Source organism: Wyeomyia smithii, chromosome 3 (assembly GCF_029784165.1).
Source record: "Wyeomyia smithii strain HCP4-BCI-WySm-NY-G18 chromosome 3, ASM2978416v1, whole genome shotgun sequence".
Classification (NCBI taxonomy): Eukaryota; Metazoa; Arthropoda; class Insecta; order Diptera; family Culicidae; genus Wyeomyia; species Wyeomyia smithii.
Genome location: NC_073696.1, coordinates 89,392,461 through 89,405,918, shown reverse-complemented (window position 1 = coordinate 89,405,918; position 13,458 = coordinate 89,392,461). Strand labels below are relative to the sequence as shown.

General features: G+C 37.8%; 1 protein-coding gene and 1 long non-coding RNA gene across 4 annotated transcripts in view; one reads left to right on the top strand and one right to left on the bottom strand.

Annotated features, from left to right (window-relative positions):
* The first annotated feature begins 1,726 nt into the window (after positions 1 to 1,726).
* LOC129727195 (uncharacterized) overlaps positions 1,727 to 13,458 on the top strand; it is a 32,883-nt gene continuing 21,151 nt past the window's right edge. The window contains exons 1-4 of one of the 3 annotated variants that reach the window (XM_055684756.1): positions 1,727 to 1,956; positions 3,540 to 3,731; positions 3,794 to 3,981; positions 4,048 to 4,143. In XM_055684756.1, the coding sequence (XP_055540731.1) occupies positions 3,557 to 3,731; positions 3,794 to 3,981; positions 4,048 to 4,143 (459 nt within the window). In that variant the 5' untranslated portion in view covers positions 1,727 to 1,956; positions 3,540 to 3,556. Of the gene's footprint in view, positions 1,957 to 3,225; positions 3,452 to 3,539; positions 3,732 to 3,793; positions 3,982 to 4,047; positions 4,144 to 13,458 lie in introns of those variants that run through there. The other 2 variants (XM_055684759.1, XM_055684757.1) reach the window with 2 other exon arrangements.
* On the bottom strand, positions 1,762 to 3,207 carry LOC129727196 (uncharacterized). Its single transcript, XR_008728497.1, has 2 exons — positions 2,357 to 3,207; positions 1,762 to 2,290 (listed from the first exon to the last, which is right to left on the bottom strand). It is a non-coding gene; the product is annotated as an uncharacterized LOC129727196 (long non-coding RNA).

Here is a 13,458-nt window from a genome sequence, read left to right as displayed (position 1 = left end):
TGATTACTCACTTTTTGAAATTTTGCATCAGAATACTAAACTGAGCCATAGATATAGATGAAGACTAAACTGAGTAGATCCTAATCAGGGAGAGTAAGGACAATGGAGTGTGTAGATAAGAAGCATAAATTATGTTGCACAAAAGATCCCAAGCACTAGAGTTGATTTGTCGCCATTCGAGCTAAAAGCTGCTTCGAGAATCACGATCTAGTAGCCCAACCTCTATTACGAGCTGGGTAAAAACTGCCAAAGATTTTCGTATCTTCAACAAACACATTGAATTTGACGTTTCTATGTTGTACTCGATGTTATAACTCATAGCAGATTCCCTTGAGTAGATAACGTGCAAAACGTTATTTGAAAATATTCATTGTATTGCAGTGAGTGAATATTGAGTGAACAAAACGAAAATGCCGAAAACGCACTAAAGTTTGAATAGTTTTAGTCGAGAAGACGTCAAGAAGTTTTGGTAAAAATAATGGAATGTCCAAAACATTAGCAATAAACATTTATGTACTAATATTAAAATATTGGAAATAGTTCGCGTAACATATCAACTGTGTCTCGCTCCTAGTTTCAAATTATAAATTCTGGAATCACAGTTTTCGATCTATCAAATAAATTTCAACCACCCAAAGCATGAGTATTTCTTCCTTTGGGAACAATCGTGAAACATGTGCTTATAAACTACGAAATTTTTTTTTTTGAAAATTGTATCTTTTGTAAATCTTATTGTCTGCGTCAATTTGACTCCACGCGTTCAGCAATGTTGCCCACTTTTTTTATATTTTTGCTATGCTTTTCCTCACTGTTTTAGTCAGTAAAGAAATAAAAAATCAAAATGAAGCAGTGAAGCCCTATATACGGTTTATGACTTTCATCTATAAAGCATGGCTTATAAATAAACGAAGCATGAGTTTTACCCAGCTTTTTACGCGCCATAATGGCGGATGCTATAATGTAAAGTTCGTAATAAATTACCAACTCTTTTGACAACTCTGCTTACGTCAGTTTCAAGTCTTCATATATTTTATCAAAAGAAAAATATAGCTGGCAACATTTTTGTTGCCAATTTTTTAGAAATCCCAAATCTGACGTAAGCAGAGAGGTACGTTACGTATTACGAACACGCATTATAGCGATAGCCATTATGGTGCGTAAAAAGCTGGATATGTTTTCAAGCATTGTTTTGCGTAAAAAAATGTTTTTAGAATAATAAAAAAATAAACACACTTTCATGGCAACATTTGTGTTTAAAGAATTCACATTCACATTTTGCATGTTGAAGGATAAGTACAACGATACATCGTGGCTTAGTGCTGAGTCGAGAAACCTTCCAGAAAGATCCTCGACCTGATCGGGAATCGAACTCGATGTCACATCCTTGTGGGAGAGCTAACCGATCGACATCGCTAACCACAGAATCACGGGGACCTTGTTTACAAAAATAATACAACTCCATTAGAAATCGGTTTTTAAATCGGTTTTATGGGGAAAAGAAAGCATCTTTTTTATTAGCAATTGATTTGTATTCAAACATTATAAGTGAAATAGGTCATTAATTCTAGAGCACACAGTAAGATTTATGGACTGCGGAAACATCGACTTATTAATTCTCGTTTTTTCATCATTCATTTTTTGCGTGAACACTCTTGTGGACACTCATTGGGTGGTAAGTTCTAAAGATATACTAAAAATATTGCAGAGCTCGCTGGCAGCACTGACATCTTAACTGTCAACATTTTTCCTGATCGACAACGATTGTTTTTTGTCTTTATTCGCGAGTGAAAAATAGTGACGAAGGTGAAAAAATATTTTGATTTTAAAATAAGTGACCCCAATATCTCTTTTACTTGTGCAAATACGGTCTAAAACAATAAATATCGCATCGTAAGCAGGGGAATCATCGAGTGCAGCAATATTTCGGCCCTGCAAGAAACGATATCAGTTAATCGGGTAGGTGGAAGTTTAAGTGCCAAACTTGATTAAACTTTGTGCGCTTAGTAGTGAATCGGATAGTTCTCACTTCCAACGAAATTGAGCAGCGTAGCGAATCGGAAACGGCGCACAGTGAAAACCGGAAAGTGTAAATTGGTTTTAATATAATTAAAGAGATGGCTGCTGCGTTGAAACAACCGACATCGTAATCCTCTTGTGTTAGTCAGTGTCAGCTTCTCAATTTTTGCATATTCACCGACAATAAAGCTAGGTGGCTGCGAACAAAGATGATCTGTCTGGCAGTATATTGTCTTTTATTATCTTTGGGACCAATCTCGTAGCAAGTAAATAGCTGCAAAGTTGGTTTGATTTATAGACCACAATTGTATGATGGTGTGGAGAAATGACTTCGATTTACCAGAATTTGCTAAAATGTCCTGTGGATGTTATGAGTTTTAAATGACTTAGAAATATGCCTGCCTCCATTGTCCAATGTTACGTTTTCTATGATTCACCTGCTCAATAATATCCATTCGCATGTAACCTTCTGAAACTAAATGGCCAAATGTGAAAATCAATTATTTTAAATTATATAACTTCTAGACTGAAAAGTGCAAAAGAATGTATTTGAAAACTTTGATCTTATCTGTAAAATTTGGTACGGAGTGCATCTTTATTATTAAATTTAATGTTTTATACTACCACCCCATTTCCTAATTGTTCCACATGACAACTCCCTTCACCTCTTGTTTGTTGCATGCACCCGCTTTCGAACGCTAGCGAGTGCAAAACAATTAGCGCTTCACTAGTGCAACCGTAGCTCGGCCACGAACTACGCTTCACGGTCCAGGAACACTAGAATACGTTGTTTACTACAGCAAGGTTCCGAGATATTGGATGTGCCTTGACGTAGATTATTTTCTGTGATTTACGCAGTTCAACACCGTGGAGTTGTTATCATCTTTGAAACCTTTCTACATTTACCTTTTTAATTATGTACATTACGCGCCATTTTCGGCAGATTTGGTTTGGTGCGTGTTTTTGTATTGCGAAGGTAGTGATAAGAAACATATAAATGAATGAATCCCGGTGCGAGCAGTCTGGCGTCAAGCGCGTAATGTTGAGTAAATTGAATAACCACTCTTCACTACCAAGGTACGCGTATTTGATTCCGGTGGTACGTTATGTACCAGCTCACTCTCGATACACATCGTCGTACGGGAGTTGACGCCCGCTATGTACATTTTGTACAGTACATTTGCGCCGTTGCTAAAGTTACAATAATAAAAAAGACTGAAGCCGTCTATACCATATCATGTGTTGGACAATGTAATTCGCTGGTCGCGTATGCCTGATGCCCGCGCTTATATGTGTACGGTACAAGTACGAGCCGCAATTCACTTTCTGATGGTTCATTGCCGTTGTTCATATCGGTAATATCCGGTTGGTGTTTACATTTAATTCTCCAGAGATCGCCTCGAGTGTAGAATCAGCATGTGAACAAAAATTGAATGTTAGAGAAAGTTGAGCTTATAATAAGGGCTCATTTTATACCTCATGATTTAAGTAATGTAATCCTAAGTTATTTTTTCCCTATGCAGATTTCTAATGTAATATTATGGTAACACGGTTTGAGCGGCTGATGGGGTGCTCCTCTATCCCGATAGGAGAGACCCCGCCTGAGGACGAGACGCAGTGCTCAGGCCGGGGTGACTGTCTCAATGGAACCTGCCTCTGTGAAATCCGCTACAGTGGAGATGAATGCTCCGGTTTTAATCTACCATACCATGCGGGTAAGTTCAACTCCTCCATACATTCTTTCCATACGTTTTGAATTTGCTATTTGTCTTTCCAGGCATTTCTTCGGTATTCTACTTTGTCGCCTTCATATCGATGGTACAGCTGATGATCTGTATCATTGCGGAATATCAGCGACTAAAGCAGCCAAGTTTTCTGCGCGCCTGCCGGTTAACAACCCAAAAGCTGCTGTATTTTTTCGTTTTCATTGCGTCGGTGCTTCGAGGAGCATACTTTACAACGCCGGTATGCAAAGGTCGTTTCTCCGGATGACTTTCACCGTACTAAAGTGTACTGTTTTTTGTTCCGTAGGAAACACTGCAACCAGCGTGGGTATCTTACTTGATGTCAGCATACTACCCGCTCGTGATGACCTGCGCATCTCTTGTGGTATGCTTGTGGGCTGAGGTAAGTTTCTTATATTTTTTCACAGTTGAAAACTCTTTTTGTACCGGAAGTCAGTCAGGACAACCTTCGTATTACATGTTAGATTGCTTACATGCCATCATGTCATGAAAATCTCACCCAATATCAATATCATAGAGAGCATAAGAAGAGGGCGATATTCGGTTTCGCGTGATCTAGTTGCAGGTCGTTTACAATAAGTGTAAACTGCTGTATTGAATTGTAGCATTCGAAAAGTATTTATAGAAACGAGCAGGCCCGGATTTGAGGGGGGGGGGGGCGCAAAGGGGGCAAATGCCCTGGGCCTCCCGATTCAAGGGGCCCCCTAGTCCTGAGCGACCTTTTTTTTGCTCTTTACCTTCCAAAACGTTGTCTCTAGATGTTTTATTAGAAGAGGGTCTCACACAAACAAATTTGCCCCGGGCTCCCCACCGTCTAAATCCGGCCCTGGAAACGAGCGGCTATCCGACAAAAGATTTTTTCATTGATGAATATTATATCGTTTCCCACATTTCGTTGTAATTTATATGATTTTTGTCAGGATCTATTCATGACTTCGTTTGACAACTTTTTGACATCAATAAGTCGTACAATCGTTGCGGGGCGACTCCATACAAAGGCTGGCCAAGCAAAAAAAAGGTCGATAAATGCGACAAAAACTTGGTATTAACATAATTTTGGGGCGCTGAACACGAATTTGGTATCCATTTTTTGTTTGGGGCCGTCCATAAAGCACGAAATCCAATTTTTAATATATTTTGACACTTTTTTTTTCTTTTTCATAGAATTATATGATCTTTGACCACAAGTAGTGCTACCGGGCGTCCTCCCCATTAAAAAAAAACGTAAATTATGGAAAGTCCCTCGAACTAAACAAATTTTGCCTAAATATATATATATTTTTTTAATAAACTAAAACAACATAAGTGATACAAACTAATTACAAATTGAAAAAACCATTATCAGCATCATCATCTTCCGCTGTGATCGCTTAAATCTCCTGTTGAATTGTTTCCAGAATTTCATTACTTATCAGCAGGAAAAATGTCTTTCGCAGCAATTTTCATTTCTTTACGTAATTTTCGATGTTTCATTGTTTCACATATATGTTATCTTCCTCATCCGGTTTCTATGGTGAAAGAGGACATTTAAATACATGTATAACACCTTGAGTTGACAACTTACTAGACATTGAATTAGGTGGTGCCGCTGAAGTTGAAGTTAATAATAAAATTCAACGAATTTATGAATTTGAAAACCAAGACACTGGAATGACACAACGTTCTAAATGAATACGAAATAATGCGGAGGGCGACGACTGTTCTTTGTTTTTTTTTTCTCATAAAGCAAAATGTGTGCTTTACTTTTGTATGCAAACGAGTGCCAAGCAAAAGCAATTTTCAAACGGGCTATTGGTGACCGGAGTTTGATGGTATGAATTTGCTGCTAGTATTTGACACTTCAATCAGTTTAGCGAATTTCATGATCATAAATTGAAAAGGGCTGAATGTTTTTAATGTTGTTTTAAATTTGCAGAAAGTAATAAAGTTTGACATAATTAAAATTTCATAAAGATTTGTTTACTGTTTTCTTGTTTAACACTTGTTTTGTAACTTTTCATTGATAAATTTTGTGATTTTTGCCCAAATTTATATTTTATCCTTACGAATTGATTACGATATCATAAATTCTCATTAATAGGGTATCATGGTTATAATTAAAATTAATCCTGGATGAAATTTCAACTTCAAAAATAAAAACTAAAAAAATCTGCTATCGCTTTCTTCACTAAAATGAGAAATTTGTGCAGTTTTGCGCTACAGCGGACAGTATGCATTTGAAAGCTTACGTTTTTACCTAAATGTTGAATGTAGTCACAACCGTGGCAAACTGCGGCAACTAAACTTTAAAGTTACTTTTCTACAAAAAATCACGTTTTTTTATTTTTTCTAGTGTCAGGCCTACTATGACCAAATTTTACAATATCTAATGAAAAGGGTTTGTTTTGCACAATATTTACAACAACTTTTCCTCTGACGTCAAAAAAATCCAAGCTATCATTGAAGCTACAGAGCGTTTCAAAGTAATGTACTTTTTTCAAATGAAAGACAAAAAACGTCAGTTCGCCAAGTTTTGAAGAGTCATCAAAAATTCAGATTTCATGATACGCTATATATATTATATATTATATATTGATATTATATTGTGGATTTAGACACTTGAGTGTTATAGCAATAAAAAAAAAATATGAAACAGCTAACGAAAAAAATTTTTTTTTGGCTGATGGCCAGCGATTCCCCATTGTGCGTTCTAAGCCAGCGAAAAAACTCCAAATTCTTGTACAGTACGGTTGTACAGCAATTGTTCGAATTATGCTAGGTATTAGCTGTGGCTCCATCTCAAATTAACAAATAACGCTTCAATTGCTCACCACGTCAGGCTTTTATATTATATGGATCACTTGAAAAGTTTCTCTGCTGGAAATTACATGCAATTTATTTCATAAACAATAATAAATCAATAGTACATATTAGGTTTTTACGAGTTACGAGCCGTCGAATGGAGTACATTTACATATTTTTTTTATATGGATACCTGACGTGTACAACATTTTAAAAGTATCCCGAAACAATAATAATAGCAAAATTTTGTTTTTGTGAAAGCACATAGGGTAATCAAATTTGGATCGTGATTCGATTGCAATATTCAAGAAACAACTTTCTTCTACAAAGTTGTTACATATGATAAAGCGCTTATTTTCGTATTTTTGATGAAATAGGGTGGCCAACATTTTCGATGAAATCAGAATTTCGCTGTCTTTTATGGTAGATAGAGAAAATTTTCCTATAATGTTGCAGTTTTCCTAATCTTGAACAGCTTTGTAAAAAAGTTATTTCTACTCAATTTAAAATAATAACTGAAATAATTACTGAAGCCTTAGAGGATGTATGAAATGGTGTCGATGATATTGATGACTTTACAGTTACATTTTTACTCTCAAGTTTGCCATGAATTCTTCCATTATCATATTTTCTAAAACACCCTAATGAATTTTATTCTTATTTTTCAAAGCCTGTCGTAGTTTTGAATGAGCAAAAAGTTAAAGGGTATGTGCTTGAGTGCACAAACGTAGGCTTGCCGTGGGACTATGGTGGGTGTAAAGATTTGATTCTGCCATAGCCATAGTATATTACACACACCAAACGTACAAATACCATACACCATAATCCATGAACATTTCAGAAAAAAACCACATACCTGAAAAAACCACATAACCAGAAAAAAAAACCACATAACCATAAACCACAGCATACAGATACCAATACCCACATTAACTACCCATAAATGCATAACAGTCCCATGTAATTTCTCATCACTTTTTGCTTAAACCTCAAAAACTTCTTCACATACCCGGTGCTCTCAAAAAATCGCAAGAAAAAGCTTTTCGTTGCTAAATTGATTAGGAAAATGTGAATTTTGGTCAGTTCCATGTTACAAATATTCGCAAAACAAGCTCAACAATAACTAGCATAAAATTATGGTCACTATAATAGAAATACCAATTGAAGTACTAATAGAAAAAATAATTAACTTGTTGCCTATACAATAGGGTGTCCCAAAAAAAATCGATGTTGAAAAAGTCAAGGTGCTCAGCCCTAAATTGAAAGATAATGTTAATCATAGCATTTTTGTAGAACATTTCGACTTTCTAAAAAATTGTTTTCAGGTTGCCCAAACGTGATTTATGAAAAAATGACTTCTTTAAGCTACAAACCCACTCTTTTGCACTTTTTCCAATTCTGTTCGATTCCTAAATTTTTCCATATATTTTTTTATTTCAGTGGGGTTGTTTTTGAATATTTTGCATGGTTCAGTTCAGCATTGCATTGAGATTTTTGACTCCCAGAGCCCAATAAACATCACAAAAAAAATTTTTTTTCTCTAATAATTTTTAGATAAAACCTTACAAAACACATATAAAAAAATTTTTGATCAAGAACTGAAATTTCCATTGCAAAGTGGGATTTACGACGAAAGTTTACATGCAAAAAGATACTTGATATCTTATCGGGGAGCTGAGATATTGGCATTTTTCTATGTGATGGAAAACTATGCATTTTGACAAATATGGTAAATAACTGTTTTATTTTGGGAGATAAAAAATTACAATGTTCAGAAAACAAATGCATTTTTGAATGGCTGATAACTTAGTAGAAGGTTTGAAAATTCGGAAAAATTTGCGAAAAAAGTTAGAACGGAAATTGTGATTTTTAGTGCCTTCTATTAGAAAACTCAATGTTGCTCGTAATATATAAGAGATAGAAACATGATGTCTTCGGTAAAGTTTTTTGTTTTAATATAACCTAAAACTTTGTCGAAGACACCTTGCGTCTATCTTATTCTGATTAAAAAGTAAATTTTTCATCTCACTCATAGGTGGATTGATCACCTATCTTTCTACATTTAAAGATGCATTTTTGAATATCCTGAAACTCCTCCGAACATATCTTATAACTATAATCAACATTTGAATCACTATTTAGGAACTTATACGCACAAACGGCAAAATAAAACACTGTGCCATGGAGATATTAAGCCTTTTAAACGGCAAAATAAAACACTGTGCCATGGAGATATTAGGCATTTTTGACAAAATCCATCACATGTATAAATGCCAATATCTCAGCCCCCCGATAAGATATCAAGGATCTTTTTTCATGTAAATTTTTGTCTTGAATCTCGCTTTGAAGTAAAAATTTCAGTTCTTGGTCAAAAAAATGTTTTATATGTGTTTTGAAGGGTTTTATCTGCAAATTATAAGAAAAATTCACTTTTTTGTGATGTTCAATGGGCTCTGTGAGTCAAATAACTGAATGCGATGCTGAACCAAACCATGCAAAATATTCAAAAACAACCCCACAGAAATAAAAAAATATATGGGAAAATTTAGGAATCGAACAGATTTGAAAAAAGTGAAGAAGAGTGGTTTTGTAGCTTGAAAAAGTCATTTTTTCATAAATCACGTTTGGGCAACCTGAAAACGATTTTTTAGAAAGTCGAAATGTTCTACAAAAATGCTATAAATAACATTATCTTACAATTTAGGGCTGAGCACCTTGACTTTTTGAACATCGATTTTTTTTGGGACAGCCTACTATACAAGTATTCTGTCATAAATATAATTACCTCGAATAAATGCATTTTTGCACACACATTTTATACACACATACACGTAATACACAAACATGTACGCTAAACACACACACAAACACACACACACACACAAACACACACACTACTCTCGCACACACACTACTCTGACACACAAACACACAAACACACACACTACTCTCGCACACACACTACTCTCACATACACACACACACAAACACACTACTCACACACACACAGTGACACACACACACACATGCAAACACACACATACATACACACACATACATACACACAGACACACACACACACACAAACATAGACACACAGATACACACATACACACAGATACACACATACACACATATACACACACACGCACACACACACTCACACACACATTTATTACAAAAGTTCACATCAATGGACAACGTGATTCTAATTCCCTAACAAAAAAAACACACACATACACATGGATACACACACACACATACACACACATACACACACATACAAACACACATACACGCACACATACACGCACATATTCACGCACACGCCACTCACACATACACACACACGCTATTCACACACCCATACGCTACTCAGGCAGACACGCTTGATAAACGACACACTATACCTACACTATCGGCAGCACCCAAACGGCTTCCAAGTCTTCCAATGTAGGGATGGGCGAACGGCTCACGAGCCGTTCATGTGAACCGGTTCTTAAAAAAAAGCGAAAGAACGAACGGCTCACGAAAAAGAACCACGGTTCTTTGAGCGCACCAAAACTGTTTGGTTCGCGCGAGCCCGAAGTTTACCGAGACAACACGAACTGCCAACGCTCGTGAATCATTGTGAACCATGAGCCGTTCATATGCGTCGGTTCAGAACCGTGAGTGAGCGGTTCAGAGCCGCTCTTGCAAAAGAACCGTTTCGCGCACCCCTATTCCAATGGTCCCTTCCAACGGCTTCCAACGGTCCCCAGTGCCGTTTACGTCCAATTTCGGGCTGTATTCCAACTGCGATATCTGAATTAGATTACCACTGGTGGGGTCCAACTCAGATCGAAGGGAAGCCAAACTGTTCGCCTTGACGGTCGACCAGGGAACGATCTTCTCTCAACACGGAATGCCCTTTTATAGCGTCATTCAGTGTGGGGAACTTGGGTGATTGGGGGAAGAACCAATCACGTGGAAGCATCTCTGCTTTCTCTCTTCGTCGCTTACGTTGGGTGATGAATGCGATGCCAATTGGCTGGCATTGTTAGCCAATGACTGAATGCGTGAAATAATTTCGTCCATGTTTTTGAAGTCTGTGTTAGGGAAATATACCAATCGTATGAAAAATGCATGTGGAAATTCGACCTTCAAACTTTACCGCAGTTTTCACGGAGTAATAAGAAAATGGTAACTAAAATTATCATGTTATAGAAATCTTGTATATTCTAGCTTTCCAACGGTATATTAACTATTGAAATCGGAAAAGTTGTTTGAGCGCCATAAGCATCTAAAATCTTCCATTCCGCCAACCAAAAACGTTACATGTTCAATCCAGTTTTCACAGAATGTACCTTGGTATAGTGAAGAAAGACGTAGTCCCACGTCAAAAAAAAAAACTATTTCCACAAAAGCCAAGAGCTCCTTCTTTCTGCTTGTTACCTTCCAGCGACGAAGTTATTTCAAAATTTTAAATTTTCTTACCTTGCAATTTTTCAAGAAAAGAGGGTCCATGAAATATATAACGTGAACAAAATATACCTTCAAGCTTAATCCTACACAAAAATGTTTTTCACTACGTAGGGGTGTTTAGAAAGCTGATTTCTCACTTTTAGGGGTATAAATCACACAACGAATACTATCAAAGAATAGGGATCGATGTTCTAAGCATTTTCTCCGAAGATACTATGAGCGAAAAATCACGCTTTCAAGCTTAATTCTACGCGAAACTGTTTCTCATCACGTTGTTGAGTTTGCAACAGCGGCATGCTGCAGCAGTGTTGCTGGAAAAATTCAATGTTGAGCCGTACGTCAGACATTCGATCAGTTTAGGCTGAATAACTTTTTCTACAAATTTTGTAGCGCCTTACAGTCTTCAGAAGAATTATTCCCAGGAAAATTTCCTACAAAGATCATGTATTGGTATATTTTTAGGAGCCAACTGGAAATTTATAGAGGATAAGTTTTGAAAAAGTGGATTTTCGCATATAAAATCGTATGGAAACTTTAAAAATCGGGCGCAAATCAGGGGTTCCACTGATCGATCTGAAAAGTTACACAGTTGTTACAGGACCCATAAGGAACACGAAAAGTGCATGGGAGCGAAAAAATTATACCAACGCTTTTTTCCCATACAACTGTGTCCCAGTCTAATGTAGAGGCATGGCTTCCATGAATGCAGTCGGCGTTGTGCGCAGGGCACTGGTAACTGAAAGACAGGCCAATCGTTGAAGTTTGGTATGTTTCGCCTGGGCTGTCGTTTCATTAACCTTGGGCCACCATACGAGGGTTGCATAGGTTATACGTGGCCGAGCAAGACCACAGTACGACCAGAGCGCTTATTTCGGTTTTAGCCCTCAGGTCTCTCCGAACAGTGTACTACAAGCCCATATAACTGAAATCGCCTTCTTTATAGCGTAGTATAGTTGAGTAGTCCAGTTCAGCTTATTGTCCAGAATGATTCCAAGATATTTGGTCTCGTTGCTAAAGCTCAGCCTTACCCCATTTAATAGCGGAGGAGTGATTGATAGCTTCATTCACTTGGTAAAGGGTATAATGATGGTTTGAGCGGAGTTAATGTTCAGCCCTTATTCTAGGCACCACTGAGAGGTGGTGTTAAGAACCGTTTGCATACGACTAGATAGAGTTGCGTCGCATTTTCCCCGAACGATAAGGACTATGACATCTGTACAACCAATATGACTTCGTAGCCTAGTCGCGATAGCTTGGTTAGGAGAACGTCTACCACCAGTGACCATAGCAGTGCAGAGAGAACTCCTCCCTGAGGACACCCTTTTACTACCTCTACTGAGACAGACATATCCTCCAATGCAGCTGTGATCTTCCTGCTCGAAAGTATTGCTTGGATCCAGTTCATTGTAGTATTGACGACTACTTTATTTTGCAGAGCCGTGTTAATTGATGCAAAGGACGTATTATCGAAAGCTACCTCAATATCAAGAAAAGCGCAGACCGCTGTCTTTATATTTCAGTGACTTCTCGATCTTCGTCACTAGGCAATGCAAAGCGGTTTCAGCAGACTTACCTTGTTGGTAAGCTTATTTATGCTCATGCAATCTCCTTCATAAACTCGCTGCGGATAAAGTTATCCGTGAGTTTTTCTCAACTTAAAAATAGTTGAAGTCAGACTTATAGGTCTGAAGGCTTTGGGCAATGCTTTGTCTTTTTTGCCCAGCTTTTGTGTAAACATCACCCTAACATTCCGCCTGCTGACCGGGATATTGCAGAATGCATTGCAGGATTTGCAGAAGACTTCATAGGCTTAGAAGAGCTACATGCCGTTGATAGAAGTCTCCGTGTACAGTCGACAAGCGAGCGCTGCGGAGCTATGCGTCTGGATCCGAGGCTCTGTAGCTCTTCAGCGTTCGACTCGCAGGCCACTGTCGAGCCAGGAAAGTGAATGTGCATAAAAACATTTAGTGTTTCTCTGGCTGTGACAGTCATACTTCCATCTTTCGTTTTTTAATTGCCCAAGACCATTGGTATGATCTTTGGGCATCGCTTTTTGCAGTCGCGTTGCCTCAGGCAGAGTTTGAATGTCTTTACAGAATCGAACTCTGGATCTACATTTGGCTTTGCGTAGGTTTTTTTTGCCTTGGAGCTACATTCCGATTCGGAACATGACCTTCTGTTCATTTATACACAGACTTCGCAGCCAACTGTTGAGTGTACAGGACACAATTGCGGGTCTAGCACTACGATCCTACTGACACTAACAGTCTCTCCCGAGCCGAGACTCGAACCTACGACGACTGGCTTGTTAGGCCAGCTCGAGACCATCTGGGAGACCATCTTTGCGTAGCTTAGCGTCATATTTTGTGAGGGATGCTCTATAGGCTTCCTAGTTGGACGTGATTCTAGCCCTGTTGAACAAGCGTCTGGCATCCCGACGAAGGATGCTGAG